The sequence below is a fragment of the Amblyomma mixtum genome, chromosome 9, assembly GCF_055824585.1.
Source record: "Amblyomma mixtum isolate Tamu chromosome 9, ASM5582458v1, whole genome shotgun sequence".
NCBI classification, from domain to species: Eukaryota; Metazoa; Arthropoda; class Arachnida; order Ixodida; family Ixodidae; genus Amblyomma; species Amblyomma mixtum.
This window is the reverse complement of record NC_143020.1, coordinates 47,402,333-47,415,722: the sequence shown is the minus strand read 5'-3', so window position 1 is coordinate 47,415,722 and position 13,390 is coordinate 47,402,333. Positions and strand designations below refer to the sequence as shown.

Below are 13,390 nucleotides of genomic sequence, written 5' to 3'. Positions count from 1 at the left end.
CGAGTACATTCAAAAACCGCGTCAATGCACCAAATGTCAGTGCTTCGACCATGTGGCTAGCGCTTGTCGACTTGCCCTGCGCTGCTCCCGTTGTGGTGGGAGCCATGGCCGAAATGAATGTGCAAGTGATGACCCCCATTTGTCCAAACTGCGGGAAGCAGCATGAGGCGACGTTTATCCATTTCACTGCCTATCAAACGGAGAAAATTATCTACAAATACAAGAACTCCAATAATGCAGATTATAAGACAGCAAAATATGCTTTAATTGAGCAAAATAAAATCCGGGCAAGTCGTCGCAGAAGAAAATCATCGCCGGGGAAGAAAGCTCCTCAACAATCGAATAAAGATAAAGCGAATCACCTGCTCATTGCTGACATAGTTGAGTTCCCTCCTCTTCCACCGCGCCAAAACGCTGAGCCACCTCTTATAGCGAGTACAAGTCTTAATACTCCACGGCAGCCGCAGTATGCACCCTGGAACCATTCGCGCGAAGGATCTACTCGCCAAAACTCCGACGGTACCAGTTCCCTACTGTGCTCGCTTGTTGAGGCCATCCACGCTTTTCTTACACCACTCTCCTCGCCGGTGGCACAGACCATCCTTACAATCCTTGACTTCATTTCACCTCTACTTGCACAATGGCAGTAGCAGTCAATAGACCAGCTACTCTCCCTAGAGTGCAAAGCATCCGTAACACGGCCACCATCTTTCAATGGAATGCCTTCTGCCTTCGTCCACGATTATCTGATTTCCGACAATTTGTCTCAAAGCACCGTTTCCCCATTGCTGCCATTTCAGAATCTCGTCTGCGTACTACCATTCGTCTTTCAGGCTATATTGTTACCAACTCGATGACCGGCACTGGCATCAGAAGAGTTCTTTTAGCTGTTCGGAAAGACGTCACCTCCATCCCACAACCGATACCTGCCGACTCACGTAATGAATATCTTGCAGCCACCATCAAGATCATGGATCTGTCCTTCACAGTGATCGTCGAGTACATACCCCCGCGTGTCACATTTGATGTTGACCGCCTTCAAGATACAGTACGCAGTACTCCTGCACCACACATCATAACGGGCGACTTCAATGCACACCATTCTGCTTGGGGAGGCACCAGATCAACAGCCAGAGGACAACAGTTATTTGATTTTGCACAGTGTAATGATCTAACTTTCCTCAACAACGGCCAGGCAACTTTTTATCAAGGTGCAAGGTCCAGTGCCCTGGACATTTCTGATTTCTGCGCATCTGTCGTCTTCAGCAACTTGGAATGTAGACATAGAAACTATCGGCAGCAATCATCTACCTACGTACATTAAGGTTGGCGGTGCTTTTTTAAGTTCCGATCGGCGTAAGGTGCGCTACACGAATTCGGATGTTTTCTCTGACACAGTAGAAAAATTGCAGCTCTCACACGTTGATTATGAAAACTTCATTGATGCTGTAGCACGTACTAAAACGACCAGCACTAAAGTTATAACCCTACCAACAGTGTACTAAAGTGTAGACGCTGAATATGAGCGACTTCGAGCAATTCGCCGCAGAGCAGAGAGACGAGCACGCACGACCAATAACAGAGAAGACGTCAGCGTTGCTAGGCGCGCACAGAAACATGTTCAGCGCCATTTGGACAAACTCGCAAGGCGGGAATGGCGATCCTTCTGCGCAAAGCTTGATCCCAGAAAGCCTTTTTCGAAGATTTGGAGCATTGTGCGCAGCCTCAGTAGTCAGCCGGCGCCATTAAATCATTTTCAGTGCGTAGCTGTGAATGCGAATATTTCTCGTCTCGACGCAGCGGAGGCTTTCTGTTTTAAGATAATTGCTCGTTCAACACCCGTAGCGGTGCCACTATCTCCCCAAAGCTTTATCTTTTCACCTAACACCACCCTCCTTGACGAACCGTTCACTATGGATGAACTTCATGCGGCTCTGGCAACTACCAATAAAAGATCCTGCCCTCGACCAGATGGAATAAGCTACACTACCCTCTCTCACCTGACAACTAGCGCCAAGCCTCAACTCCTCGCAGTTTATAACACCCCCTGGGAGTCTGGCCGCCTTGAAACGTGTTGGAAGCGTGCGCGTGTCATACCTATCCTCAAGCCTGGAAAACCATCAACTGACTTAAACGCCTATTGTCCCATAGCCCTTCTTAGTTGCGTCGGGAAGTTGATGGAGAAAATGGTTCACTCCCGTTTAACCTGGGACCTGACGAACAGGGGAATTTATCCTCCGACCATGTCTGGTTTTCGAAAAGGACGCAGCAGCATTGACAAGGTTATTGCCCTTGCCAATTGTGTCAAACGCAGCAAAGCAGTGCGGTCTATGATCATTGCAGTGTTTCTTGACGTGAAGGGAGCCTTTGATAATGTAACACATGAGGCAATTCACTCAGTTTTACAATAAATTGGCATTACTGGACGAATGTATAACTGACTGCGTGACTATCTTCCCGAAAGATCGATTTTTATGTCAACAAGTGAAGGTGACACAGCTCCTCATCAAATATCTCGCGGAGCAGCTCAGGGGGGTATACTAAGTCCCACCCTTTTCAATCTCTCACTTGTTGGTTTGGAAAAATACTTGCCACCGACAGTTGAAATCTCCCTTTATGCAGTTAGCATCTATATATGGTGTTCCGGACGCAATAGGCGCATTGTGCATGCCCGTCTACAGAGGGTAATAGGCTGCATTGAATCATTCTTAAGCAAGCGCGGTCTCGCCATGTCGTCAGATAAAAGCTCAGCAATTGCATTTTCAAGGCGTGATCTTTCGCGCTACGTGCTGAAAGTTGCTGGTACTCCAATACCGTACGTCACAAGCCATAAATTTCTGGGGGTAACGTGTGACAGGTCACTGTCATGGTCCCCACATGTGCAAGAGATGAAAGTCAAGCTCTGCTCTTACGCCTCTATTTTTCGTATGCTCTCCTCCAGCAGAAGACGCTGTTCTACACCATGATTACTACGACTGCATGGAGCGCTCTGTGAAGGCCTTCTGCGCTACAGTCTCCCAACTCTGGAGGGTATTTCGCAAAAAAATGTTAAAATCCTTGAAGCCATGCAAGCTATAGCCTTGCGAATCTGTCTCCTTCCCATAACCACCTCCACAATGGGTACTCTAGCTTAGAGTAGACGTCTATCGGCATCAGTGCTCTTAACCCAGGAGCTCCTTCGTGCCCAGGTGCGGTTTGTGGCTCGTGCACCAAACCATCTGCTCCCTGAGTACTGCATGGAGGAAATTTTTAACATTCTTCCATCACAGTACCAGCGTCCTGTCACAACCTCCACCGCACCTTGGAGGTATGCAGCATGGCAAATTAAGATCATAATCCCTGGTATTAAAAGAAACACAAACACCTTCAATCCTGCACTTAAATACTTTGCGCTTGAGCACATTCATAGTTGCTACAATGCGTACGGCCACATCTAAACTGATGGCTCTGTCATGTTCTTATCATCAGCGATTGGCGTCTGGATTCCGTCATCGTGCACCATACTTTCAGCGATACTCAGTCACCGCAGCTCGACTACTGCTACCGAGCTGGCTGCTCTGTGTGTTGCATTTACTTACATCCTACAACAACCGCCAACAGTGTGGGTTATCTTCAGTGACTCTCGCGCTGCACTACAGTCGATAAATTCACCAGGAAGCCTTCAGGAGCAGATCGTCGATGACTTGAACAGGTTACACACCGAGGCCTGTGAGTTGCGTCACCGTGTTGTGCACAAGTGGTTGCCCGCTCACTGCGGCCTCGCAGGCAACGATCGCGCTGATGGTGCAGCAACATCGGCGCATGGCGACACATCCTTGTTCCTACCCATACCCTTTTCTCGTAGTGATGGCGCGAGACTTCTCGCTACTAAATCCTGGCAGATGCAACGCTCTTTGTGATGTGATCCGCGGCGTCAATACAGACCCCTCTTTCGCATCGACCCCGCTTGTGAATTCCGCATGCCACGCAATTTAGATATACGTGACTGTAATTGTCTGCACCGAATTCGTCTGCACGTTGCCTTTACTAAATTCTATGTTTATAAAAATGGTGTATCAAGCAGCCCTCTGTGCCCGACATGTGGTGTGCGCGAGGATATTCGACACTTGATCTGCCACTGCCATATCTTTAATACTCATCGCAATGCACCGTTAGGTGCTTTAGGACTTCATCAGGACGACCCCGTGCACCTGGAGCATGTCCTTGGACACTGGACTGATGCGACTTCGGCTGAGCGAGGGACAAAAGCTTTCTTAGTTTTTCTGAGGGACACGCGTTTAGTGGACATACTTTGATAGTCATCTAAGGGACACGGTTTTAGTAGACATACTTTCATAATCATGTGTGTTTGTGAGTGCGTGTGTTGAGTATGTTTGATGTCACCTTTTTTTTCTTTCTCTCTCTCTCTTTCACCCTCTTCTTTCACCCTCATCTGGAGTAGCATGCCAGGCCTATAACCAGGCAGACCTCTCCATTATTCATTAAAGTCTCGTCTCTCTCTCTCTATCGCCAGCAAGTACGTTACAATATATAACGTTAGCTGGCCAGCATTTACCGACGGCCGTCCATGGAAATTACAATGCCATGCGCAATGACGGGATGTTAAACCTCGTATGTGCCCAAATAATCAAATAATCACAGCACGTTAGAATATTTCTGTTAATATTAAGTTGCTACATCCCCTCAAGGGAGAGCAGTCAGATTTCCGCGTATGTGTAGAAGACTGCGCCTCTATTGACGATTTAAATTTTAAAGGTATTGCAGTCCAATACCCCTATAACGAGATTTATGACTCGTAAAAAAGAGACACATTTAAATAGAAGATTGGTTCCCATAAATAAACGCGAAGAGGGAAGCGTGGACCACTGATTTCTTCGATATTTTTCCCTGTAAATGGATGATTTCACTCAATAATTTCTTTAAACGAAGGGTAGCTGTCGAACATATACTTGATTATTCATCCGCGAGTGCTGGCATTTTGAAAATATACTCTAAGATTGTCTTTTTTCGAATGCTTTTGCTGTTTCCGTTTTACCTATTCCATGAAAGCTCTCGGCTTCACAAATATAATTTTTATTCTATACATTCTAAATTGTAATACTACTATTTTAAATTCCCTAAGTGACGTATCGGCATTGGGGAAAGGCATACTGCAGCGCTTTGGGTTATTTTATACCACCTGCGAGCTTTTAGTGCGCACGAACATTGCTTAGAACATTGGTGTCGGAATATTTTGCTTGCATAAAAATACTGCCGCGATGGCCGGTACTGAAGTCGGGTACTCACGTCAGGTTCAGCAGAGCAATGCCAAAGCAGTTGAGCCACCGCGGGGGTTTATCCTAGAACGGCGCCAATGCACTACCGATGTTTCGAAGGCTATTTGACTAAGCGCGATTGCAAATGAGACTTCCATTTTTCTCAACGGTTGATAATTTTTACCTTGGCAATTGCGAATAATGAGTCATTAATCAATAACCTAAGAAAGCCACATGGCCAGATGTAAATGGTCGCTGGCACAGTGATACTTTTCATTTGAAAGGTGCTTGAAATGTCCCAGTGTTAGTATATTTTCTCGCAGTTGTGACTGCAGTCCGGCGAACAGGAAAACAGCTAGAATCGCTTTTAAACGAAAATCTTTATTTGGGCTGACTTCCGCCCGCAAAGAACTTAATCACTCGACGGCGGCGTAGCACCAAGCGTGCTCGGCGGCCGTCGAACAGAATGCCCGCCGTTCTCGGCCATGCTGTTTTTAAAGCTGAGAGCAAACATTCGAGATAAAGCTTAGAAAGATACAAGAACACTCTGGGACAACGTAGAGTCGGCTCCGCCTCGATGCGATTGATCGAGATAACCCTAGGCGCGTCTTGCTTCGAAAACAAAGTGCCGGCAGCTGTGAATAATGAACAAGCAAACATTCGCGACAATATAAATTTAGCTTTTTATGTAGGCCATCACACGAGATATTTCATAGATATCCCTCCCAAAAACACCTTCACTTTGGTTTGTTTTGGAAAAATGCAGCAGTTATTAGGCACTGCAGGTTTCTGCTTCAGAACCAGTTTGAAAAGCTTAAAGAATACAAGTACTCTATTGTGCGAACACCGAGTGAATTCCGTCCGTGACGAATATACGGAAACACTTTCCAGGTGTCGCTTTTCTTGGTGGGGTATGCACCGAAGCAAAGGTTGGAGTTGGTGAAGACGAGCCTTACACCTTCGACGGGGTGCACATGATGGCTCACGAGATAGGACATCTGTAAGTTTCAATGGAAGCGCAGGTTGGACAAAAATGCATTTTTCTGTGATGGGCGTAATGCTAAAAGATTGGGCTTATTTTTAATCCTCAACTGATTATCTTCTTCTAGAGAACAACATATCTATTTCAAAGCATCAGGGAAGTGGTCGTAATATTATGGAAAAATAATTGTTAGAGATATTCTATCCACTTCAAATGGTGCAGTTGCTGCTATCGTATTTTATATGCTGCAATCGTATTTTATAGGTCACCTTTCAAAGATAGCAATGGTTTTAGATCTATCGAAAGTAGTTACACGCCTGATTGGCAACATCCAGTTGTCAAGGCACGCAGGCGTGCACTAAAGGCGATGCTCCAGTGGTCGGTACAATAAAGAGCACTATAGGGCAGCGGCTTCCATCTTAACTGTGTTACTTAGTATAGTAAGTTGAGTGCCCTTGGCTGTCTTCCTTTCCCTATAAAAACATAGCACACAGCATTCACATTAAGATGTACCTCCCGCCTTTTGTTGCAGCAGCCCTTAGACACCATGGATTTAGCGGCATGTTATTGCCATCCCGAGAACAAGCAGCTCGCGTCTCGTGAACATCAGGTGTGCAGTCGGATCGCAAATATAAAAAGGCATGTCTGTGGTACTAAGTGTAAAATAACAATTAAAAAAAATACACAAAAAATAATAGCGTTGAGCATCAGGCATTTATTCTTCCTGCTCAAAAGAACAAGAATCAATACTGCGAAAAGAATGTTGGAAATTCTGTTTTGAAGAATGGAAGAGTACCTGGAAGGGTCCAACTGTTTCTTCAAGGAATAGCGAAATTATATGCAGTCAATAAATGTTACTTCCTCTAAAACAAGATTCCTAATTTAAAAAAGAGCTTGAAAACGAAGAATAATTTCCTTGAGCTTAATGCGTAATACACCGGACAACAGCCTATATATGAGTAAATAATTCGCTCGGGTAATGAACAAACACGCGACTTTGGTCGTAAAACAATAGGAGCATGTTTTTTTTCGTCACTTTAAATATTTTTACGTGGAAGGAGGCGTTCACAACACGTAGAATACTGGTGCACTCACGCTGAACACACAACACAAGCACAGGGCGCACCGGATGCCAAAACACAGTCCACTGCACAGGATTCGGAGACCGAGCACGCGCCAAGCGCCCTCTCACTTCGTCTGCCTCATCTTCGCTGAGTCGACCCGTAGCATGACCCCCGGGCGCAAAAGCACCGTCGCGGTGCAGCTCAGCGAGTGAAGTGCACTCGGGGAAGGCAGGCTCAATCTCGTATGTGACGGCTGTGACTTGGCGCAGCACACGATACGGGCCCACATAACTAGAAAGAAGCTTTTCCGAGAGCCCTACACGGCGAGAAGGCACCCAGAGCAGTACAAGGGACCCAGGCAAGAAGGCACTGTCTAGGTGGCGGCGGTTATAGTGCTCTTGCTGAGAAGCTTGGGAGGTTTGCAAGCGGGAACGGGCGACTTGGCGAGCATGGTCGGCATGGGCAATGGCTTCACGGGTGTATTCAGAATGTGGGGGAGGATACGTTCGATACAATGTGTCAAGAGGCAGTTGAGGCTCACGGCCGTACAAGAGGTCAAACGGAGAGTAGCCGGGAGTGTCGTGGCGGGATGAGTTATATGCACACGTAACGTATGGGAGTGCGACGTCCCAGTCTCGGTGATCAGAGGAGACGTACACGGTGAGCATGTCGGTAAGCGTGTGATTGAGTCGCTCAGTGAGGCCATTAGTTTGTAGGTGGTAAGCGGTCGTCAACTTGTGCTTAGTTGAGCACGCGCGAAGAATGTCGTTTACCACTGCTGTAAGGAAGGTGCGGCCACGGTCAGTGAGCAGTTGGTGGGGTGCTCCATGATGAAGAATGACGCCCTGAGGAAGAAAGTCGGCGACATCAGCGGCAGTACACGTGGCGAGCGCATGCGTTATCGTGTACCGGGTGGCATAATCTGTGGCTACTGCACCCAATTTGTTCCCAGAAGTGGACTCAGGAAAGGGGCCGAGAAGGTCCAAGCAGACACGGTAGAACGGCTCGGGAGGGATGTAAATGGGCTGAAGAAAGCCAGGGGGAGCAGATGCGGAGCGCTTGCGACGCTGACACTTATCGTAAGCACCAACGTAACGGCGCACTGAACGGTAGAGGCTAGGCCAGAAGAACCGACGACGGATGAGGTCGTACGTGCGAGTAACGCCTAGATGGCCAGCAGTCGGGAGGTCATGGAGTTCGTGGAGAAAGACTGTTCGTAAGTGCTTCGGGACGATGAGAAGGTCAGGACCAGTTGGTTGAAGATTCCGGCGGTATAAAATACCATCAATGAGAGAAAAGCGGTTCAGTGAAGGGTCGGTTTGGGCGGACGTTAGGCGATCGATGATGGAGAGAAGCTCCGCATCCCGACGCTGTTCTTCGCCGATAGTTGTAAACGGTGATAGAGAGAACAGGTCGATGGCGCTTGCGCTCGTCGCAGTATTAGTGAGGGCATCAGGGCAACAACAGAGGCAGTCGGCATATTTGTGCAACCGGCCGGACTTGTAGATCACAGCGTAGTCATACTGTCACCGAAGGAAGAAGACGATCTTCGAGTACCTCGAATACCTAAGGCTTGGCAAGTCCCAGCTTAAACAGTTCATCCGCGGTACGGCGCCACTGATTGGTTCGGACGGTGGCATTGCTCCCCCTCTCTGAAGGGCACCGCCTCAGTGCCGCAGCAATGGGCAGCAGGAAGAGAAGGGACGCTGCATGTGTCCGGCGGCAGGTGTAGACACGCCTGAAGCGCTAGCGGGCGTGGTATGGCTTCATCCGTGCGACATGGACAACTTCGGAGGTCGGCCGTCTGGAGGAGCGAACTGTTCCTTGGGGAAGAACTTCATAGTTCACCTCACTTACTTGGCGGAGTACCTCGGAGGAGCCGAAATATTGGCGCAGAAGCTTTTCGGAGCGTCCACGCATGCGGATTGGGCTCCAAACCCAGACTTGTTCGCCGGGCTCGTAACTAACAGCTCTGTGGCGGAGGTTATAGCGGCGAGCGTCGTGGGATTGCTGGTGCCGGATCCGCTGTCGAGCGAGTTGGCGGGCGGCCTCGGCGTGACGAACGAAGGGGTCAGCACCCACAACAGTTGAAGTAGTACTAGTCGGAAGCAACATTGTGTCCAGCATGGTGGTGGCTTCGCGACCATGGACTAAACGAAATGGAGTGAAACGCGTCGTTTCTTGTAGTGCAGTGTTATAGGCGAAAGTGACGTAAGGGAGTATGGCATCCCAGTTCCGGTGGTCTGCGTCAACATACATGGAGATCATGTCGGCGATCGTCTTGTTGAGCCGTTCTGTGAGTCCGTTGGTTTGAGGGTGGTAAGCGGTTGTTTTTCGCGGTGACTTGTGCCCCTAAGGCGCATAACCTCCTGTGTGAGGGCCGAGGTGAACGCCGTTCCCCTGTCAGTTATAACGACGATTTGAGCACCGTGACGAAGCATAATGTTTTGAACGAAAAAGTTCGTAATTTCGTCAGCGGTACCACGGGGGAGAGCTTTAGTTTCACAGTACCGGCTGAAGTATTCGGTGGCCACCACAATGTAACGGTTACCCAGCGAGGACTGCGGAAAGGGTCCGAGTAAGTTCATGCCGACTTGGTGGAAGGGGACTTGTGGCGGATCAATGGGCTGTAGTAATCCGGCTGGCTTAGTCGGTGGCGTCTTGCGACGTTGGCACTAACGCTGTACAACTGCAGCAACCCTGGGCCAGTAGTACTTTTGGCGTATCCGCGCCAAAGTGCGAGAAAAACCCAGGTGACCAGAAGATGAGTAATCATGACACGCCTGCAGGAATTCTTCGCGCAAAGCCGCAGGTACGACGAGCATATAGGCAGTTTCCGTCGGGCGGTAGTTTTTCTTATACAGAACGCCATCGCGCAAACAGAATGACGACAGACCACGTGAGAAGAGTCGCGGGGGCGACTCTGCGCTTCCTTCAAGATACTCAATGAGAGGCCGTAGTTCACTGTCGTCTCTTTGGTGTTGAGTGAAGACGGACGTGGAGATGGCGCCGAGAAACACAGAATCGTCGTCGGGATCAGCTCGGTTGTCCTCGACAGGGGCACGAGACAGACAGTCAGCATCATTGTGCTTCCTACCGGACTTATAAACGATGGTGACATCGAACTCTTGAAGACGAAGGCTCCAGCGTGCAAAGCCGCCGCGAGGGATCTTTCAGGTTCGCTAGCCAACACAGCGAATGGTGATCACTGACAACTCTAAATGGACGACCGTATAAATATGGGCGAAATTTGATCACTGCAAACACAATTGGCAGGCATTATTTTTCAGTAGTGGAATAGTTCGCCTCCGAGCGTGACAAGATAGGCTTGCGTATGCGATTACGCGTTCGAGACCATCCTGCCACTGCACAACGACCGCACCGAGGCCGATGTTGCTGGCATCTGTGTGTAGTTCAGTGTCGGCTGACTCGTCAAAGTGGGCAAGAATGGGCGACCTTTGGAGACGAGTGCTGACGTCTTGGAAGGCCTGTTGTTGCTCTTCGCCCCAGAAGAACGGTTCGGCATCTTTCGTGAGGCGGATGAGGGGCTCATCGATCTGGGAGAAGTTCTGCACAAAACGCCGATAATAGGCGCAAAGACCCAGAAAGCGGCGCACACTGCGTTTATCGGTTGGCACGGGAAAAGCAGCGACAGCGGCCGTCTTATCGGGATCAGGGCTAACTCCCTTAACGCTCACGATGTGACCCAGAAACTTGAGCTCCTGGAAGGCGAAGTGACACTTTTCGGGCTTGAGGGAAAGACCGGCTGAACGAATGGCGGCAAACACAGCTCGCAGGCGCCTCAGGTGCTCTTCGAACGTGGCGGAGAAGATGACAACGTCATCCAGGTAGACGAGGCAGGACTGCCATTTTAGATCGGCAAGCACGGTGTCCATCATCCGCTGGAAGGTGGCAGGAGCCGAGCACAGGCCGAAAGGGAGCACCCGGAATTCGTACAGACCACCCGGTGTAATAAATGCTGTCTTTTCCCGGCCGCGTTCGTCCACCTCGATGTGCCAATAGCCGCTGCGTAGATCTAGTGACGAGAAGTACGTGGCGTGGCGTAGCCGGTCCAGGGAGTCATCAATGCGCGGCAGAGGATAAACGTCTTTTTTGGTGACTTTGTTTAGACGCCTGTAAGCAACACAGAACCGTAGAGTTCCATCCTTCTTTGCCACTAGAACAACAGGCGATGCCCATGGGCTCGTCGACGGCTGTATCTCGTCCTCCTGGAGCATTTCTTAAACTTGTCGGCGAGTGGCATCACGTTCCTTCTAAGAGATTCCATAAGCCGGCTGGCATAACGGTCACTGGTTTGCGTCAACTATAATGCGATGCTTTGTGAGTGGAGTCTGCCTAACCTTGGAGGTTTAGGCGAAACAGTCGCAGAACGATTCGATAATGCTCTCTAAGCAGCGTTTCTGATTAGACCGGAGGTTCGGGTTCACGTCGGTTTTTATGGGAGTGGTCGGTGCCTCCACTGATGTCGGGATTTTGGACAACGCGTGCTGTCCCGAGAATTCAGCAAGTTCTTCGAAATACGCAAGAGCTGTTTTACCAGGCAAACACTGAGGTTCAGAACCAAAATTGGTCACCAGAAGTTCAGTTCGCCCACTGTTCAATTCAATAATTCCACGAGCTACACAGATTTGCCGACCAAGGAGCAGCAAGGTGTTGGTTTCAGCGATGCCACGAGTGCTGGGGCTGTTATCGCACACTACAGTAACAAACATGCTGGATCTTGACGGGATTAGTACCTGGTCGTCAGAGACGCATAGCTTAGCCCTGCGAGGCTCGGTATCGTCGTCGACAGGGCCTTGGGTGGAAAACGACACGATTAGCTCCTGTAGATTGATAACGGCACCGTACTCGTGAAGAAAATCTAAACCGAGTATGAGGTCCTTGGAGCACTCGGGTAACACAGGAAAGCAACCAGGGAAAGTAACTCCGCGGATCTGGATTCGCGAAGTGCAGACACCGATCGGAGTTACGACGTAACCACCAGCTGTCCGGATCTACGGCCCAGACCAAGGGGTCAATACCCTCCTCAGGGCCGTGGCTAACCGACTGCTCATTACAGAAAAATCGGCCGGTATCCACCAGTGCAGTAACGTCGTGGTTGTCAGCGGATACCGGAATTTCGGCAGAAACCAGTCGGTAGCAGCGTGTCGTTGAGGTCGTCGGGTCAGGTCGTCGTCGGTCGGAGCGTCGCGGCGAATCTTCGAATGGAGGCTCTTGACACGGTCCAGTAGCGGCGGCCCTACCCCCGGAGGACGCCGTCTTCAGTTTTCCCCGATGTGGGGACACACCTCTGAACTGGCCAGAGGACGATGGGCGGCTGGGCGAAGAGAACCGCCTTGGGTAGCGATCGGGACTGGCGCCGCTGCGGGGTCGAGGCCTGCACGTTATCAGCCAGGTAAAGCTCCATATCCCGTGGTCTTTCACCGTAGCGCGGTCGTGGTGCGTCAGGCGAAAACCCCCTTAAACCCATTCTGCGGTAGGGGCAGTGGCGGAGTATATGGCCGGGCTCCCCGCAGTAGTAACAGAGCGGCCGATTGTTTGGCGTACGCCACACGTGCGCTTTGCTCATGGGGGGCGTGTACTCCTGCGGCACAGATGGTACTGCTGCGCTCGGGTACTGCAGAGATGCCACTGGCATGGGAACGACGGGGGAAAAGGCTTGCCTCGCTGGCCCAGTGCCTCGCTGTACGTCATAACAGAGGGCGCCGGGTGTGGAGCTGGGGGCGGCTACACATCTCGTCGGATTTCATCGCGGACCACGTCCGTTACGGCAGCGACACCGGCCGTTGGAGCTTCCAAGCGAAGTTTCGCCAATTCCTCGCGTACAACGCTTCTTACAAGCTCCCGAAGCTCCTCGGCGGGCAGCGACGTAGGCGTGTACTGGGAAGCGGGTGCTACAGTAGCCTCAGGTCCGTAGTGCGCGCCCCGTTCCTGCAGTGAACGCTCGATACTCGTTGCTTCCCTTGTGAAATCTGCCACTGTTCTTGGCGGGTCACGGACCAGTCTGGCAAATAGCTGCTCTTTTACTCCGAGCATTAGGTGGCGCACCTTCTTGGCCTCTGGCATAG

At 50.1% G+C, this 13,390-nt stretch overlaps 1 protein-coding gene across 1 annotated transcript in view; it reads left to right on the top strand.

The window, feature by feature from the left end:
• LOC149328907 (venom metalloproteinase antarease-like TfasMP_A) overlaps window positions 1–13,390 on the top strand; it is a 49,287-nt gene that overhangs the window by 19,182 nt on the left and 16,715 nt on the right. The window contains exon 6 of the mRNA XM_089559913.1: window positions 6,147–6,255. Coding sequence (XP_089416039.1) covers window positions 6,147–6,255 — 109 coding nt within the window. The remainder of the gene's footprint in view (window positions 1–6,146; window positions 6,256–13,390) is intronic.